The sequence below is a fragment of the Caretta caretta genome, chromosome 7, assembly GCF_965140235.1.
Source record: "Caretta caretta isolate rCarCar2 chromosome 7, rCarCar1.hap1, whole genome shotgun sequence".
Taxonomy (NCBI): Eukaryota; Metazoa; Chordata; order Testudines; family Cheloniidae; genus Caretta; species Caretta caretta.
Genome location: NC_134212.1, coordinates 37,080,151 through 37,094,511, shown reverse-complemented (window position 1 = coordinate 37,094,511; position 14,361 = coordinate 37,080,151). Strand labels below are relative to the sequence as shown.

Below are 14,361 nucleotides of genomic sequence, written 5' to 3'. Positions count from 1 at the left end.
CACATGAACAATTAGTTCGCAGCAAGCTATAGTAGCATGCCATGGAATAAGTGTTCCTATTGACTCTGCCATTTCAAAGAGGACTAGATCAAAGTGCATTAACAACTGTTAATGTGGGTCAGCAGGGTCCACATGGACAGTTCGTCGGTGGCAGGAAGTGCAAGGTAGATTCAGACCCCTGCTTGCCACACAGACAAGCCCAAAGGTTTCTTAATACTGTTTGTCAACTGAGCCAGGTATTGGAGAAGCTTTCATAATTTTTCTCTAACTATGTCACAGAAGCTTAGAGTAACCAGTTCAGTGCTCATGGTGTCACAATGTTCCCTGCACAGCCAATAGAGTCCTTCAAACCATACTCAGTTCCACTGATAAATTAATGTGTCTGATATGGCAAGGTTTGGGCCAATTAATGTATCTGAAGTCAAAAAAAAACATTCAGTAATTTCATGGAAGCCACAGGTGCACCTCCATGGGAGAAGATGAATTATGTAGTTTGAAATAAAGTAGAACCTCAGAGTTACGAACTGACCAGTCAACCACACCCCTCATTTGGTACCGGAAGTATGAAATCAGACAGCAGACACAAAAAAAGAGCCAATACTGTACAATACAGCACTGTGTTAAATGTGAACTACTAAAAAAAAAATGAAGGGAAAGTTTAAAAAAAGATTTGACACGGCAAGGAAACTGTTTCTGTGCTTGTTTCATTTAAATTAAGACAGTGAAAAGCAGCACTTGTCTTTTGCATAGTAAAGTTTCAAAGCTGTATTAAGTCATGTTCAGTTGTAAACTTTTGAAGGAACAACCATAACATTTTGTTCAGTTAGACATTTCAGAACAACCTCCATTCCCAAAGTTCTACTGTATCATTTATTGATAACATCCGCCTTAAAGTCACACACACAAAAAATAGAATAGATTTGAAGTAGGTGCCATTGTAATAAACCAAACAAATGTATGTAATCAAAAAAATAAAACATTTTTAGTTACAAAATAATGTTACCTTCCCGGTTCTGTAAGGCAAAAAGCTGCAATATGCTCCCCAGATGCCAATTTAGGTAGATACTTTGCTTTCTGCTCATCAGTGCCAGCCATCAGGATTCCCTAGGTAAAGAAATGAATAAGAGACTTACCAACATATCATGATGTGCGAGAAGTAAAGCATCATTCACACAATGTTTAATTCATTATATACAGAAAATTAATTTGTACGTTAAAATCATGATTTTATCTAATTATGTATTTAACAGACTGAAATTGTGTTTGACATATTCATGTCCAATTAATAAATCATCAGATAGCTGATCAACTGCCTACTTGAAATAAGCTGGCATTAGACCACTTCCTTTTGGACATGGTATCTAGTAGCCCCCCATCACAACTGAAATCCTAATTGTCCATCTCAAAGAGCCCAATAACTACATGAGCATGGAACCTGAACTACTCCCTTAGTCCTAGAGGTACCCCTCTCCATTAGAGGATGTGGTACTTTTACTGCCATTGCTGTACTATAAATAAAAAGGGTATCAAGCAAAGACCAAGGCGTGACCTACTTATTTTCCAAAATGTTTTATATAAAATGAAATTTTTTCTTTAGATCTTTATATGCAGGGCTTTTTATCAAAGGGAAACCAAGTTACAATCAGATGTTTTTTTACACAAATTAAGAGCTTATTTTGTGTACCAGGCCAGGATGCAGAGTCTCAACAAAACTTTTTGATTGCTCTCTGGCAGTGGGAAGGGTTAACCCAATTATCCCAGACTGGCCACAAGAAGAGAACAACAAACAGTACTTTGTTCTTTTATAGCACTTTTCATCAGTAGATCTCAAAGCACTTTAGGAGATCAGTGTATGGGAGGAGCACTCTTGAAACAAATTTATAACAGGCCAGTATGAAGTCAAAATGCAGCCCTTGATTTACTATTCACAGATGGTAGTTATTATTTGTTATCAAAATAAGTTAAAGGACCTCTCCCCCTCAAATCTACACTTGAATGTAAGTTCATCTCATCTGGCCTCTACAAGCAGTGTATAACAAAAAATAATAACCCAATGTTACCTTAAGCCCTATTGCTTGATGAGCTGCCAAAGTAACCGCAATAGATCCATCTAGAGAAATGATTTCTCCTAAACGAGCATACATTGTATTTGAAAGACCAAGTCCACCTGGGGGGAAAAATGTTTTTCTTTTGTCAATCCATATACATTTTACTGCTTTAAGAGCTGTCCCTACAGAGAGAAATACTTTGAAAGTATATAAAAACAAAAAAACATAAATAAGTAGTGTTTTAAAAGCTCAAAGAATACTGAGGAAGCCTTTAATGGTATATTACATGTAACTGAAGCATATAGTTCGCCCACAAAGTGAACATCACACTGTATTTATAGCAATTTAGGCGGAACACATTTTAGAAGAAACAAATGAACTTTTAAAAATTACTTATGGTCGTTTTTTTTTCCCCGGGTGTGGAAGCATAGATATTTTGGTTCTACCCAGAGACGTTGACACTATATATTACATTACACACACACACATCCCCTCTAGAACGGACATGATTCAGTACACTGAATGTTAGGAAACAAAGTCCAGTGAATACTCAGCATTTCCCTTTTTATGTCAAAGGGGTGTTAGGACAGAAATTCAACTTATACTTGAAGGATCATTCACCTAATACTACACATCTAGTTTGGTTTAGAGTCCTTCACTCAGTTTTTAAGAAAGCCAGCTACTGTTCACGTATGATTGTTTTGCTCAGCAGCTGCAGAACCAGCCAGCAGAGGGAGTATAGTTTAACAACCTTAGTCTCAGAAGAGTGCTGATGTCATTGTACCTGGTACAGAAGACAAGAACATGAAGAGTAAAAGCAAAGCCATGTTGGCTTGCACTTTACAAGAGAAGAGATTAAGAAGAGGACAAAACTGATAGAAAAGTGTTTGGAATTCAGTGTTCTAAATGGGTATTACATAAGGGTAAGAGTTAAAAATCTTAAGAATGTCTAACATTAAAATTAAATATGTTGAGAAACTAATTTGCCACAGGTATGAACTTTGTTTCCATTTTGTGATCTCGAGCTGTAAATACATACACTGTTTATTTAAAAAGGAGCTAAGAAGAGTTAGGCAAGGGAAAAATTATGCATAATTGCATCTCATGTTAAAGATCTTTCCTTTGTATTTCCAGCACTCGCATATGCATAATTTTGATACCTTGGGCTATAGAAAAGTACTAGTTTTACGTAACCGAATGCAAACCCAGATAATTACTATTAAAACACAAATACTTTTTTCATAAGATAACAAAGGAGAATGGGAACAATATTCAGATAAACCTCTGAATCTATTCACTTTTTTCCCTGTGCACCCAATAAATACAAGCACAAGCTCAACTTTAAAACTATTAACAAACTAACTCCTACCCCTTTCATTCACTCATTGCTTATGCCTCCCTCCCCATTCAATACATACTCCATATTAATTACAATTTCCACTCCGCCACTCTCCCCACCCACATAACCACTCCCTTTTTCTAAGGGTTGCAGGAATGGGGGGAGCCAGCCAGCCTGCCTCTGGACTGCCCAAGGTAGGTGGGATAGAGCAGGGGTTCTCAACTGTTTTTTCCCCTGAGGGCTCCCCCGCATGCTATAAAAAAACTCCATGGCTCACCTGTGCCATAACAACTAGCTTTCTGCATATAAAAGCCAGGACCAGCATTAGGGGGTAGTAAGCTAAGTTGCTCAGGCTTTGACTTCACTCCCAGGTGGAAGGGCTCAGGGCCCTGGGCTTCAGCCCCATAGGGTGGGACTTCAGCTTTCTGCCCTGGGCCCCAAAGAGTCTAACACTGGCCCTGCTTGGTGGACTCCCTGAAACCTGCATCCAGACCTCTGGTTAAGAACCACTGGGATAGTTTTTTCCCTTGTGCAGTGTCTAGCCAAGCAGTTACAAGTTGTAGAATTTACATGTGATTATTTATGTATTTATTTGTCCTTTTGAAAACCAATATATTTCAGGAGTATTGGACAATGAAGTTCCTCTTTTTTAAATTGTCCCTCTCTCCACCTGTCCCCCTTCTTTTTCTTTTAAAGACAAGTAGAAGCTTCCGTACACAGAAGTCTGTTAGGAATATAAAGATTACATCAAAGTCAAAATCTCACACCAAGAAATGCTAAAATTATGTTCATGTGTGCAACCTTAATTACGCCCCCTTTCAAGTTACAATATAGTCCAATTACATGAACATGTCATAGCAAATACAATATATTTTACAAGTGTACAGTAATGTCTTACAATACTACTTCCCCGGATTATGTTGGTCTGCTATAACAGTCATTTGGATGACAAGCCCTGGTAAATCATGCTTAGAGACATATTGCATGTTAAATAGAAATCTGTTGCCCTCCACAAGCCATGTAATTTTACATTGACATTAGCTTTGCAGTTAAATGCATTGAATGAAATCAGTACTGTTGGTTGACAAGAGACTATCATATGTGGCTATGGAAGAGGTATTGAATACATAATTTAGAGAAATCATGTAAATCAAAGTTGGAGGCTTCTAGGGCCACAAAATTAGTGTAAGAATTAAGTGTTAGAAATATTACAAGATGCCACATATTCATATCTAAAGTTGTAGAAAAGAAGGATATTATTGTGCATTTGAGAAATTAAATGCTATTGTGATACATGTACATCACAATGCAAACTTAATGGTCAGTTTCTTAAGAAAGCTGTTTGTATGGAACATCTTCATTTATTTTTGCAGAAAAACCTATCCCAGCACTGTACATATATGAAAATTCAGAAAAGCCAAACATTTGACATTAACTGGCAAACTTCCAAATATCACCTGAACTGAATTAATACAAACTATTCTTGAAGTTCATCAAGATTGTGCATTAACCTTAACCCAAATACAATTGTTTTGACTAAAGTGACAGTCAAGTGAACAAAGCATTCTATTCCAAACTGCACAAAAGGTGAAATCCTGGCCCTCCTGCAGTAAACGCCAAAATTCCCATTGACTCCAAAAGGGCCAAGATTTCACCTAAGGGATTTGCCTCTTAAAAGAGGCTACTAGAGTTCAGTCTTTTACCCAAAGCATCGAAGACACTGAATGGAAAAGCATACCTATAGAATGCTGAGGCAGCTCGTTTAAAAAGCATTACTTAAAATTTTCTCCAAAACAACATTCAGACCACTGTTCTATCTCCCTGTTAGTTTGATTTATAAATCACATGGAACAGTCTTCATGACATTACCAGACATATAGCGCACACCTCAAAATCAATTTAATGCATCCATTGAAACTTCTCCCACTCTTCTGAAGTCAACTTTGGTCTCTCAGCAACCATCCATTTGTTTCACTCAAATATACTGAAAGCTTGAGAACAACACTTTAAAGTAGTCTAATGCAGCATTGTTTTAACAGTTGCAAATAGCAATCTGTTGTAGTGATTAAAGAATAAACTTCTACTTTTCAAATTGCAGCATTGCTTTAGGTTGAACTTTCTTCTCCTTTAACATTTCTATAGATGTGGTTTAGTTTTATGACCCATATACGCAATGTAAGAGTATGAACAGTGTATTAATTTCCATAATGGAAACTCTTCCATCAAGGTACATAGTTCTACATGCTGTAGCCATAGGTCTGCTTGTTTCCTAGTCATCCAGAAGAAACTAGATATTAAGTTTTTATACATTTACTTTTCTAACAGTAAAGATTAGAATAAAACAAGTCAGATTTTATTTCACTCACACGTAGAGCAAGGTATACAGGAAGAAGCTCGCTACGTAAGTAACCTGTTTAGATTGATTTGGTACAAATATTTTAGCATCTTAAATATTTGTTTACATTTTTACTAATCCTAATATATATATATTTTACTACAATAAGCAGTCCTTCATGTATATCATTCCATTTATTGAGGTCTTACATTTTCTTTAAAATACAGTATTTATTGCAGTTGCAAAAGAGGCTATTACACTCAAACCTGAAAGCAGTGTTGTAGTCCAATGAGATGCGTTTCCAACTGGCTTTTTGATGGTGTGTTTCAGTTACAAAAACACAAGATTATTCAAGGCCTCATGTGCATTAGGATTTTTACAAGAGAATTCTCACTAACACTAGTACTGGTTCACATGACCTGGTGTTAGCACCAACTGAAGCCTTAGTTTAGACTAAGCTCCCAAAGCCAGATCCAGTTTTATAACTGTTAGCTAAACCTTCTGGTTTTACTAATAGTGGTAAAGACTGATTTGGCCACAGGAGGCTGGTGTAGACTAGGGCTCCAACTGGTGCTAACAGGGGGCACATGAACCAGGAGTAGTGTTGGTGCAAATTCTCATATAAAACTCTTCAGTGCATATGGCCTTAATGAACATTCAGTGGGCCAATTTCTCTGCTGCTGTAACTCTACAGATTTCACAGTTATGAGAGCAGAGAATTTGGTCCCATGCATCCTCATGTTCTTCAGTTGCAGAATGCAAGAGTGTGTCTGAGTGATGCTGTGAGGTCATTAATGGGGCTACATATCAACTACAAGTATCTACCTCATTGGCATAAAATGGGCTCTAAAAATATCCCATTCACTTAGATTGATACATTTTTCTTTTCAGTGCATGTGTAAGTTTTCATTCTTTATTGGTTCTTTTCTTACAAGAAAATTAGGAATACTACTGCATCTAGCAAATGTGCCCCCATTATGAAATTTTATAAAACGCAACTTGGAGTGGATGATGCACTGAGCTGTCGATTTCAAAGATGAAAATAGCCGGGGTAGATGGATTTTAAGTTTATTAATGTAAGGTTCCTTGGGACTCCTCCAGAGCCCTTTTGGCGGTGGCAAGGAATTGGTGCTCATGTCGAGTGAGACAATCAGTTGTCCTAGTTCACAGCTGAACCACTGCGCACAGGGGAGCTTTGGCCTCTGGATGGAGGCTGAGCCAGTAAGAAGTCTGTGGCTCGGGGCTCCTGCCTGAGGGCTAACCCAATACATAGGCAAGGGTTCAGTGAAGCAACAGCCTCTGCTGTGGCAGCTGGAACTGCCATTCAGAAGCCTGCAGTGCTGTCCCGTCCCCCCAGCAGCCCCTTCTGGCATCAACCACCACAACAATATTTAACAAGCGGAAATCCTGAACTGCCAGGAACTTCCCATGAGGGGACGCACAGGGAGAGGGAATAAGAATGAGTAGGTACCTATATCAAGACCCATTTTGGACAAAACTGCTCATTCAGAAATAGAAAAAAGGCACAAACCTATTTATATTTACTTTATAATTGGTATCAAGCTAACAACTTACTTTCTACTGAAGTATGTAAACAAACTGGAGTTCTTGTTGGACAACAGGCTGTTCTTGCTATTAGAAGCATCCTTATTTGTCCATGGTATTGACAACAGTACGATTTTGTATAAATGAGACATGAAAGCAGCAGATATCTATTTTATAATATAAAGTTAATTAGTACCCAAATATTCTATTAGGTCTGCCTAAGGGTATGTCTACACTACGAAATTAGGTCGAATTTATAGAAGTTGGTTTTTTAGAAATCGGTTTTATATATTCGAGTGTGTGTGTCCACACAGAAAATGCTCTAAGTGCATTAACTCGGCAGAGTGCTTCCACAGCACCGAGGCAAGTGTCGACTTCCGGAGTGTTGCACTGTGGGTAGCTATCCCACAGTTCCCGGAAATGAGATTCAAAAGTTCGCGGTTCTTTTCCTGTCTACCTGGCCAGTGCATCCAAGTTGAGAGTGCTGTCCAGAGCGGTCACAATGGAGCACTCTGGGATAGCTCCCGGAGGCCAATACCGTCGAATTGTGTCCACAGTACCCCAAATTCGACCTGGCAAGGTAGATTTAAGTGCTAATCCACTTGTCGGGGTGAAGGAAATTGATTTTAAGAGCCCTTTAAGTCGAAAAAAAGGGCTTCATCGTGTGGACAGGTGCAGGTTTACATCGATTTAACGCTGCTAAATTCGACCTAAAGTCCTAGTGTAGACCAGGGCTAAGCATCTGCCTTGTTGCACAGAACTAACTTTCAATACTTTCCAAAGTGATTTAAATAGAATGCAGGCGTTATCCAACTTGCTTTTATCATTGCTTTATGATGTAAATGTTTCCAGAACATGACCAACCTTGATGTCTCTTCTCTCTCACAGGAGGTTTTGGAGAGGTCAAGTTTGAAGCTGGATTCCTGTTACAAGCCTGATTTTCAAACCTACATCACCCCAGTGTCAAACTCAAAATAAACGGATATGAAATGTCACATTAAATTTTCCTGCAAAATGTCAGGCATAGGGGTTTTTGAAATACAGGAGTTCAAAATTTAACCTGAAGTAGATTTTTAAATTGATTTGCCTAGTTTTTTCTCTCTTCAAATATAAACATAACTTTAAAAAAAAAAAGTTGTCTCCAAAACAGCTTCACCTACAAACTTCAAAGGAATGACAGATGAACTAAGTCTGGGAAGAGAAGGAAAGTCACCCGGGAAACAAGAGGTTCAGTATGAGGAATGGAAGGAGGTAGCCACATGGGGAGGTGAGTGGCCGGGGGGGGGGGGGGGGGGGGAGCGCAGCGCATGGGGGGTACTCCTGTCATTGAACAGCTTAACAATTAAAAGTCTATGGTAAAGTAACTCCTCACTCAAAGTCAGCCCAGTTAACGTTATGTTGCTGATCAGTTAGAGAACGTGCTCTTTTAAAGTTGTGCAATGCTCCTTTATAGCGCTGTTTGGCAGCTGCCTGCTTTGTCCACGGCTTGCAGGAAGGGCAGCCCGTTGGAGCTAGCTGGTGGGGGCTTGGAACCAGGGTGGACCAGCAGCCCCCCTATCAGCTTCCCACTCCCCTAAGTTCCCTGTGCAGCAGCCACCACCCAGCAGGCTGCCAATTGCTGGCAGTTCAGCTGTCCCTCCCCCCACTGCCCTGTGCTGCTCCTGCCCTCTGCGCTCCACAAGTCTCCTGCTTGCCGTGCAGGGTCGGGGGGGGGGGGGTGATGTCAGAGTGAAAGTATGAAATACACAGTACAGGTAATCCAGTAATCTTAACTCTGACCTTTATTGCTACTGTATCGTATGACTGACAGTCTTCTTCACCCATCACAGGTTCATTTCATCAGTGACCACAAAAACTTTAGTATCTTACTCTTAATTGTACAGAGGTTGCTCAGCCTCCATCCTCCTTATAGCTATACAGAGTCAAAGTAAAGACTAACAATTCCAGATTAAGCAGTATATTACTCAGTTTAAAAATTTCACATATTCAAGGCACAGATCATCCAGTTATGACTATTAGATGGAAAGAGCATGTAGTGAAAAAGCATAATTTAGTCTCAGACATTTATTAAACCGGTTACAAAGCCACCTTTTATGGTTCACAAATTCACATTTTCAACACTTCATCAGGAAGCTGCACAAGCACAGTACCTTCTCCTACTTTGTGATCAGAGTTGAAGAGGTAAGAGTGAACATTGCCCTTGTGGTGCTGTAGCAGATTGTTCTGGTGCTCTCAAAAGCCTCCAATTACAAGAAGTTATTTTAGGGGGGGGGGGAGGGGAGGAGTCAGGCTAGTAAGCAACTTGGCTCTTTTATTTGAAATTTCCAGGTTCATATTTGTGTTTGAGGAAACATACGTTTCAAGAGGGGTTTTTTTGCTGAAGTATTAGTTTATTTGAAATTCAATCCCAGTTTTGTTTGTTTTTGCTGCGCCTGGCACTAACATTATTCAAGAGGTTATGCCAAATGAAAATTTTAAGCGACCAAGACTTAAGTCACATTTTTATAAATTAAAAGTACAATTGAAATCCACATCCAAACAAACATTAACTTACCAACCACAACTGTACATGACTTAACTTTATATACTGTGGATGTAACTGATTCAAATACAGAAGCCGTTTCCAATGTCTTCGCTGTTTTCATATTCGTGAGCCTGGCGAATACACCAATGAGGCCCAGAGCCATGATTTCTATTTCTATTAATGTCTTATAATGAATGAGCTCAGGGGATAGGAGATAGGCTCATCATTAGATAAGCTGCTCATGTGTCATACCCGTCAGCGTCAAGAAGGCATCTTTTGCTTTATGCCACTTGCTCATAAAGCAGATCACCACTCATTGATCTACTGGACATTAGTCCATATAGCAGATCTTTTGAACTGGAAAGACTGCTGGCACTTCTGGCAACACAGAAAAACTGTTATGGGACTGACCTGAAATTGAAATCCTAGGGCTCACTTCTGAGGATTTATAGTACCCCTCAGACCATCTTTCCCTTACAACCCTGGACTGATTTTTCCTAATCTACTTTTAGAATGCAATCATGTCCCATTTCATAGGAAGTGATTACAAAAAATTCTTATGCCAGAATTTTGTTTTTACAAAATTGAAGACAGGATTGTAAACACAGCATGAACGAACCAGCAACTCTCATACAGAGGCTTATGCTAGATCACATTCTCTTTCACAAAAGGATTGTCCTAAGTTTGATTAATGTAATTAGTGTTATATGATGTATCCATTTCACTATGATACATCTCAGTGCGTTTCCTCCTGGTGCACTAACCCACTCAGCATTGTATGTCTACTAAAATATTTCAATATAGACCACATACAAAAAGGTGAAGAGAAAAAGCTAGAAGATGTTTGGAAAAAGCCCGAGATCCCCACACAGAAATGGCGTCTAATTAGCTATCTGTATGTAAACACAGCTATTGTCTGATGATAGTATTAGTTGTGCACACAGACCTTAGATTTTTCAAAAATTTCTCTGACATTAACAGTAGAAGACCCATTTGGCATTACAAAGACTGTTTTAAGACTACTAGAGCAGTAGATAATTTAATGTATTCTAAGACAAAATTAAACCTGCTATGAATTCTAGTGACTAGCATGACTCAATTTCATTAATAAAAAGAACTCTTCCATTTTTTCTTTTTAGTTATTTGTGTTATGTATTAGTCTTGGAATGGGATCAAATGGATGCTGTTCTCAGATCTTTGCAGAAGTAAGATTTGCATCTCTGTTGCACTCATGAGAAATTAAACAAAAATAAGTAATAGGTCAACTTGCATGCATCAACACACAAGAGTATGGTTAAAAGAAGATATAAACTAACTAAATCACAAGAATTCTGAGTTAGGTCTTCTTCCAGCTTTATTCAGCACTATTGTACTCACTGCAACTAATACTTTGTAGTTCAGGTTGTCCTTCATACACCACATACCCAGGCCAAACTAGTTTTTAAAGCCACTGTCCCATCCTCCTTCAAATCCCTGTTTAAGACCGCTAGGCAAGTGATCTCATTTCTTATTTTACATCTTGATAAAAAAAAATTATAACACTCTCAAGACCACCTCACTGTGCACATATGAGGGCATGAAAACATATTCCTCGTCCTCTCTCCGCAACTCTGGGCGTTTACTCCATTGAGGAACTAGTGCCCCTGGCCCACAGACACTTCTGAAGCTGAAGACAGGGTTTTTTGGTTTAATAAAATACAACTATGTCTCAACACAGCTATTAAGTTTTTAAAGTGGACAAATGGGTTCCTTGCTTACTTGAGTGAGTCAAAGGTAGTGGCTTCGATATTGACAGTTCCATCAGACACCATAGTTTGTCTGGTAAGCCAGTGTTATGTATGCATTTTGAGCAAGTGCTGTGAGACTGAGATGCCCATGCAACACCAAGCCCTCCTCATTTCAGCCAAGGACTTGAAAACAGGGGGAAGTGGCATGTGATGCCTTATGGTGCATTTTGTGTTGAAAGGAAGAAATTGTTTGGCTCTACTTTCAGTATCTTTTTTTACTCACCATATTCCTCTGGAACCTGCATGCCAAAGAGTCCAAGGCTCTTCAATCCTTTTAGAGTTTCTGGTGGGATTTTAGCATCTTGGTCAATCTTCGTAGAGTCCACTGAAAATAGAAGTATGACTGGTTACAGCAAGTGTGCCCCTCCACAAGAGTATTTGCATCAGTGCAAAGCAGGCAGGCTACAACAGCATTCTCAATACCATGGCATGTTAATAGCAGCATAACCTCTATTCCCAATAATCAACATGAGAGCATAGACCTGCAAAACAGGATATGGCTAATGGAAAAAGGAGCAGAGTGTCTCACCTGCCCCCAAGCCCTCAACAAGTATTCTCCTCTAGCATCTCAAAGCATCCTCAGCAGCAAACCAGACTACATGTTCAGCACCCTAGCTTTTGACTCATGCTCCAACAGATGCGCACATGCTTCACCCATTTAACTTTACAGAAACTGCTCCTATTAGCTTCAGACTGCCTTTAACAATGGCTAACATGCCCCAACCCCTCACTCCCCTGAATCTGGAAAAGTATTAAACAGCCCCCCAGCAATCATTAGGCACTATACCATTACGGCTCACTACCAGTTTTGAAGTAGAAGTAAGGTGGAATACTGTGACCCACTGCATACGGAGGTTACCACTACACACTGCAGGGAAATAAAACCCCTCAGGTACATTCCTGTAAGAAGTTACTTGACCTCACAATTCTGCTTCTACTCGTTCTAGTCCAGGGGCGGGCAAACTTGTATGGTGGGACATGAATGCTCACAAAATTGCAGTTGGGGTGGGGGGGGAGGGAGAGGAGAGGGCTCTGGGATGGGGCCAGAAATGAGGAGTTCAGCGTGCGGGAGGGGGTGGTGGAATGGGGTGCACAGGGGAGGGCTCCTGCTGGGGATGCTGGCTCTGGGGTGGGGCTAGGGATGAGGAGTTTCGGGTGTAGGAGGGTGCTCTGGGCTGGGACCGAGGGGTTCGGAAGGTGGGAGGGGGATCAGGGTTGGGGTGTGGGGAGAGGTGCAGGGGTGCAGGCTCCGGGCAGCACTTAGCTCAAGTGGCTCCTGGAAGCAGTGGCCATGTCCCTCTTCCAGCTCCTATGCAGAGCTGCGGCCAGGCAGCTCTGCACGCTGCCCCATCCGCAGGTGCCACCCCTGCAGCTCCCATTGGCTGCAGTTCCTGGCCAATGGGAGCTGCAGAGACGTCGCTTCAGGCAGGGGCAGCGTGCAGAGTGGAGCAGCCTGGCTGTCCCTACACATAGGAGCTGGAGTGGGGCCATGACACTGCTTCCAGGAGCCACATGGAGTGGTCCCCAACCTTGCTCCCCAGCTAGAGTGCTGGAGCAGGGCAAGCCACATATCCCACTCCCCAGCAGGAGCTCGAGGGCTGGATTAAAACAGTTGGTGAGCCGGATCCGGCCTGTGGGCTGTAGTTTGCCCACCTCTGTTCTAGTTCCTAAGGCAGTAATAGTGGGAGAGAATTTGAGCCAACTCCTCTCTTCATGGTAGCTCCTGGATAGCACATAACAACAGCCCTTGGAATCTTCTAGTTGTTTCTTACATAGTAAGAAGAGAACGCTCCACAAAAAAAATAAGACTGAAGAGATTTCTGCAAGAACGAGCTCTACTCAGCTGAAACAGTTCTCCAGCTGAAGAGGCACAGCTCCTCACGGTGCTCCTTCCCTGACTGCATTCAAGAAGGAACTGACTGGAAGGTTTCAATGACAGAAGTTATACTCCAAGTGGTGACACATGAATAGTAGGGCCTTGGAAGTGGGGAGAATCTATAGCTTTTTCAACCATCTTGAACATTTCTTTGCATATTCAGGTGTACACTAGCATGAAGCATTAGAATAGTATAAGAAATTCCACAATTCCAAAACACTGGGATAAAGAAAAAAAACAACTCGGAATTTGTCACAGAACAGCCTCAAGAACATTTATCCCAATACATTTTAATAGATTGGGTAGTTTTTAAGCAAGAACAGATCTGGTTCTTGCCAGTTGCACAGCTGCCCATTAGGTCCTCAAGAATAGCAAGCGTGTAAACTGACAAGAATTTCATTAGTTTTCATTACGGTATGTTGCTGTTCAGCAGCAGAGGCTGAAGCTATCCTGCCGAAAAAAATTCTTGAGGGAAAAAAGCAAATCCTGCAGAGTCCAGTGGCACTTCCCTGAGAAAGATTCCTATTCATCACAGGCAGGGGACTTAACAAGGACTGCATGAGGTAGAAGGGGTCAACCACAATGCTTGGTTGAGGGATGAAATTCAGTCAGAAAACATAACATTGTAACAAAGCAACTGATTTTTTTTAATGGTTTAGGCTACAAAGCACATCATATCAAGAATATACTTGGGTTATAATTAGCTGATTTGGGAGAGAAAAGCGTTTGTTGTTTACTTGTTCATTCACTAGAGTGATACAGACATCTGCATGGTGTATGAGAATTGCCAAGCTTCAGAGATTCTGCTCAGTTGAATTTCTTTGCTCAGTGCCAACTGTATCAAATTTCCAAGCGCTTAGGCAGCTTTCCAGTTTTTTTTTTTGCTGCTCAGAATTATCCCTGAATA

At 40.5% G+C, this 14,361-nt stretch overlaps 1 protein-coding gene across 2 annotated transcripts in view; it reads right to left on the bottom strand.

Annotated features, from left to right (window-relative positions):
* ACAD9 (acyl-CoA dehydrogenase family member 9) overlaps positions 1 to 14,361 on the bottom strand; it is a 62,759-nt gene that overhangs the window by 37,336 nt on the left and 11,062 nt on the right. For both annotated transcript variants that reach the window (XM_048859587.2, XM_048859586.2), the window contains exons 3-5: positions 11,802 to 11,903; positions 2,061 to 2,167; positions 1,004 to 1,104 (exon numbers count right to left, since the gene is read on the bottom strand). In XM_048859587.2, coding sequence (XP_048715544.2) covers positions 1,004 to 1,104; positions 2,061 to 2,167; positions 11,802 to 11,903 — 310 coding nt within the window. The remainder of the gene's footprint in view (positions 1 to 1,003; positions 1,105 to 2,060; positions 2,168 to 11,801; positions 11,904 to 14,361) is intronic.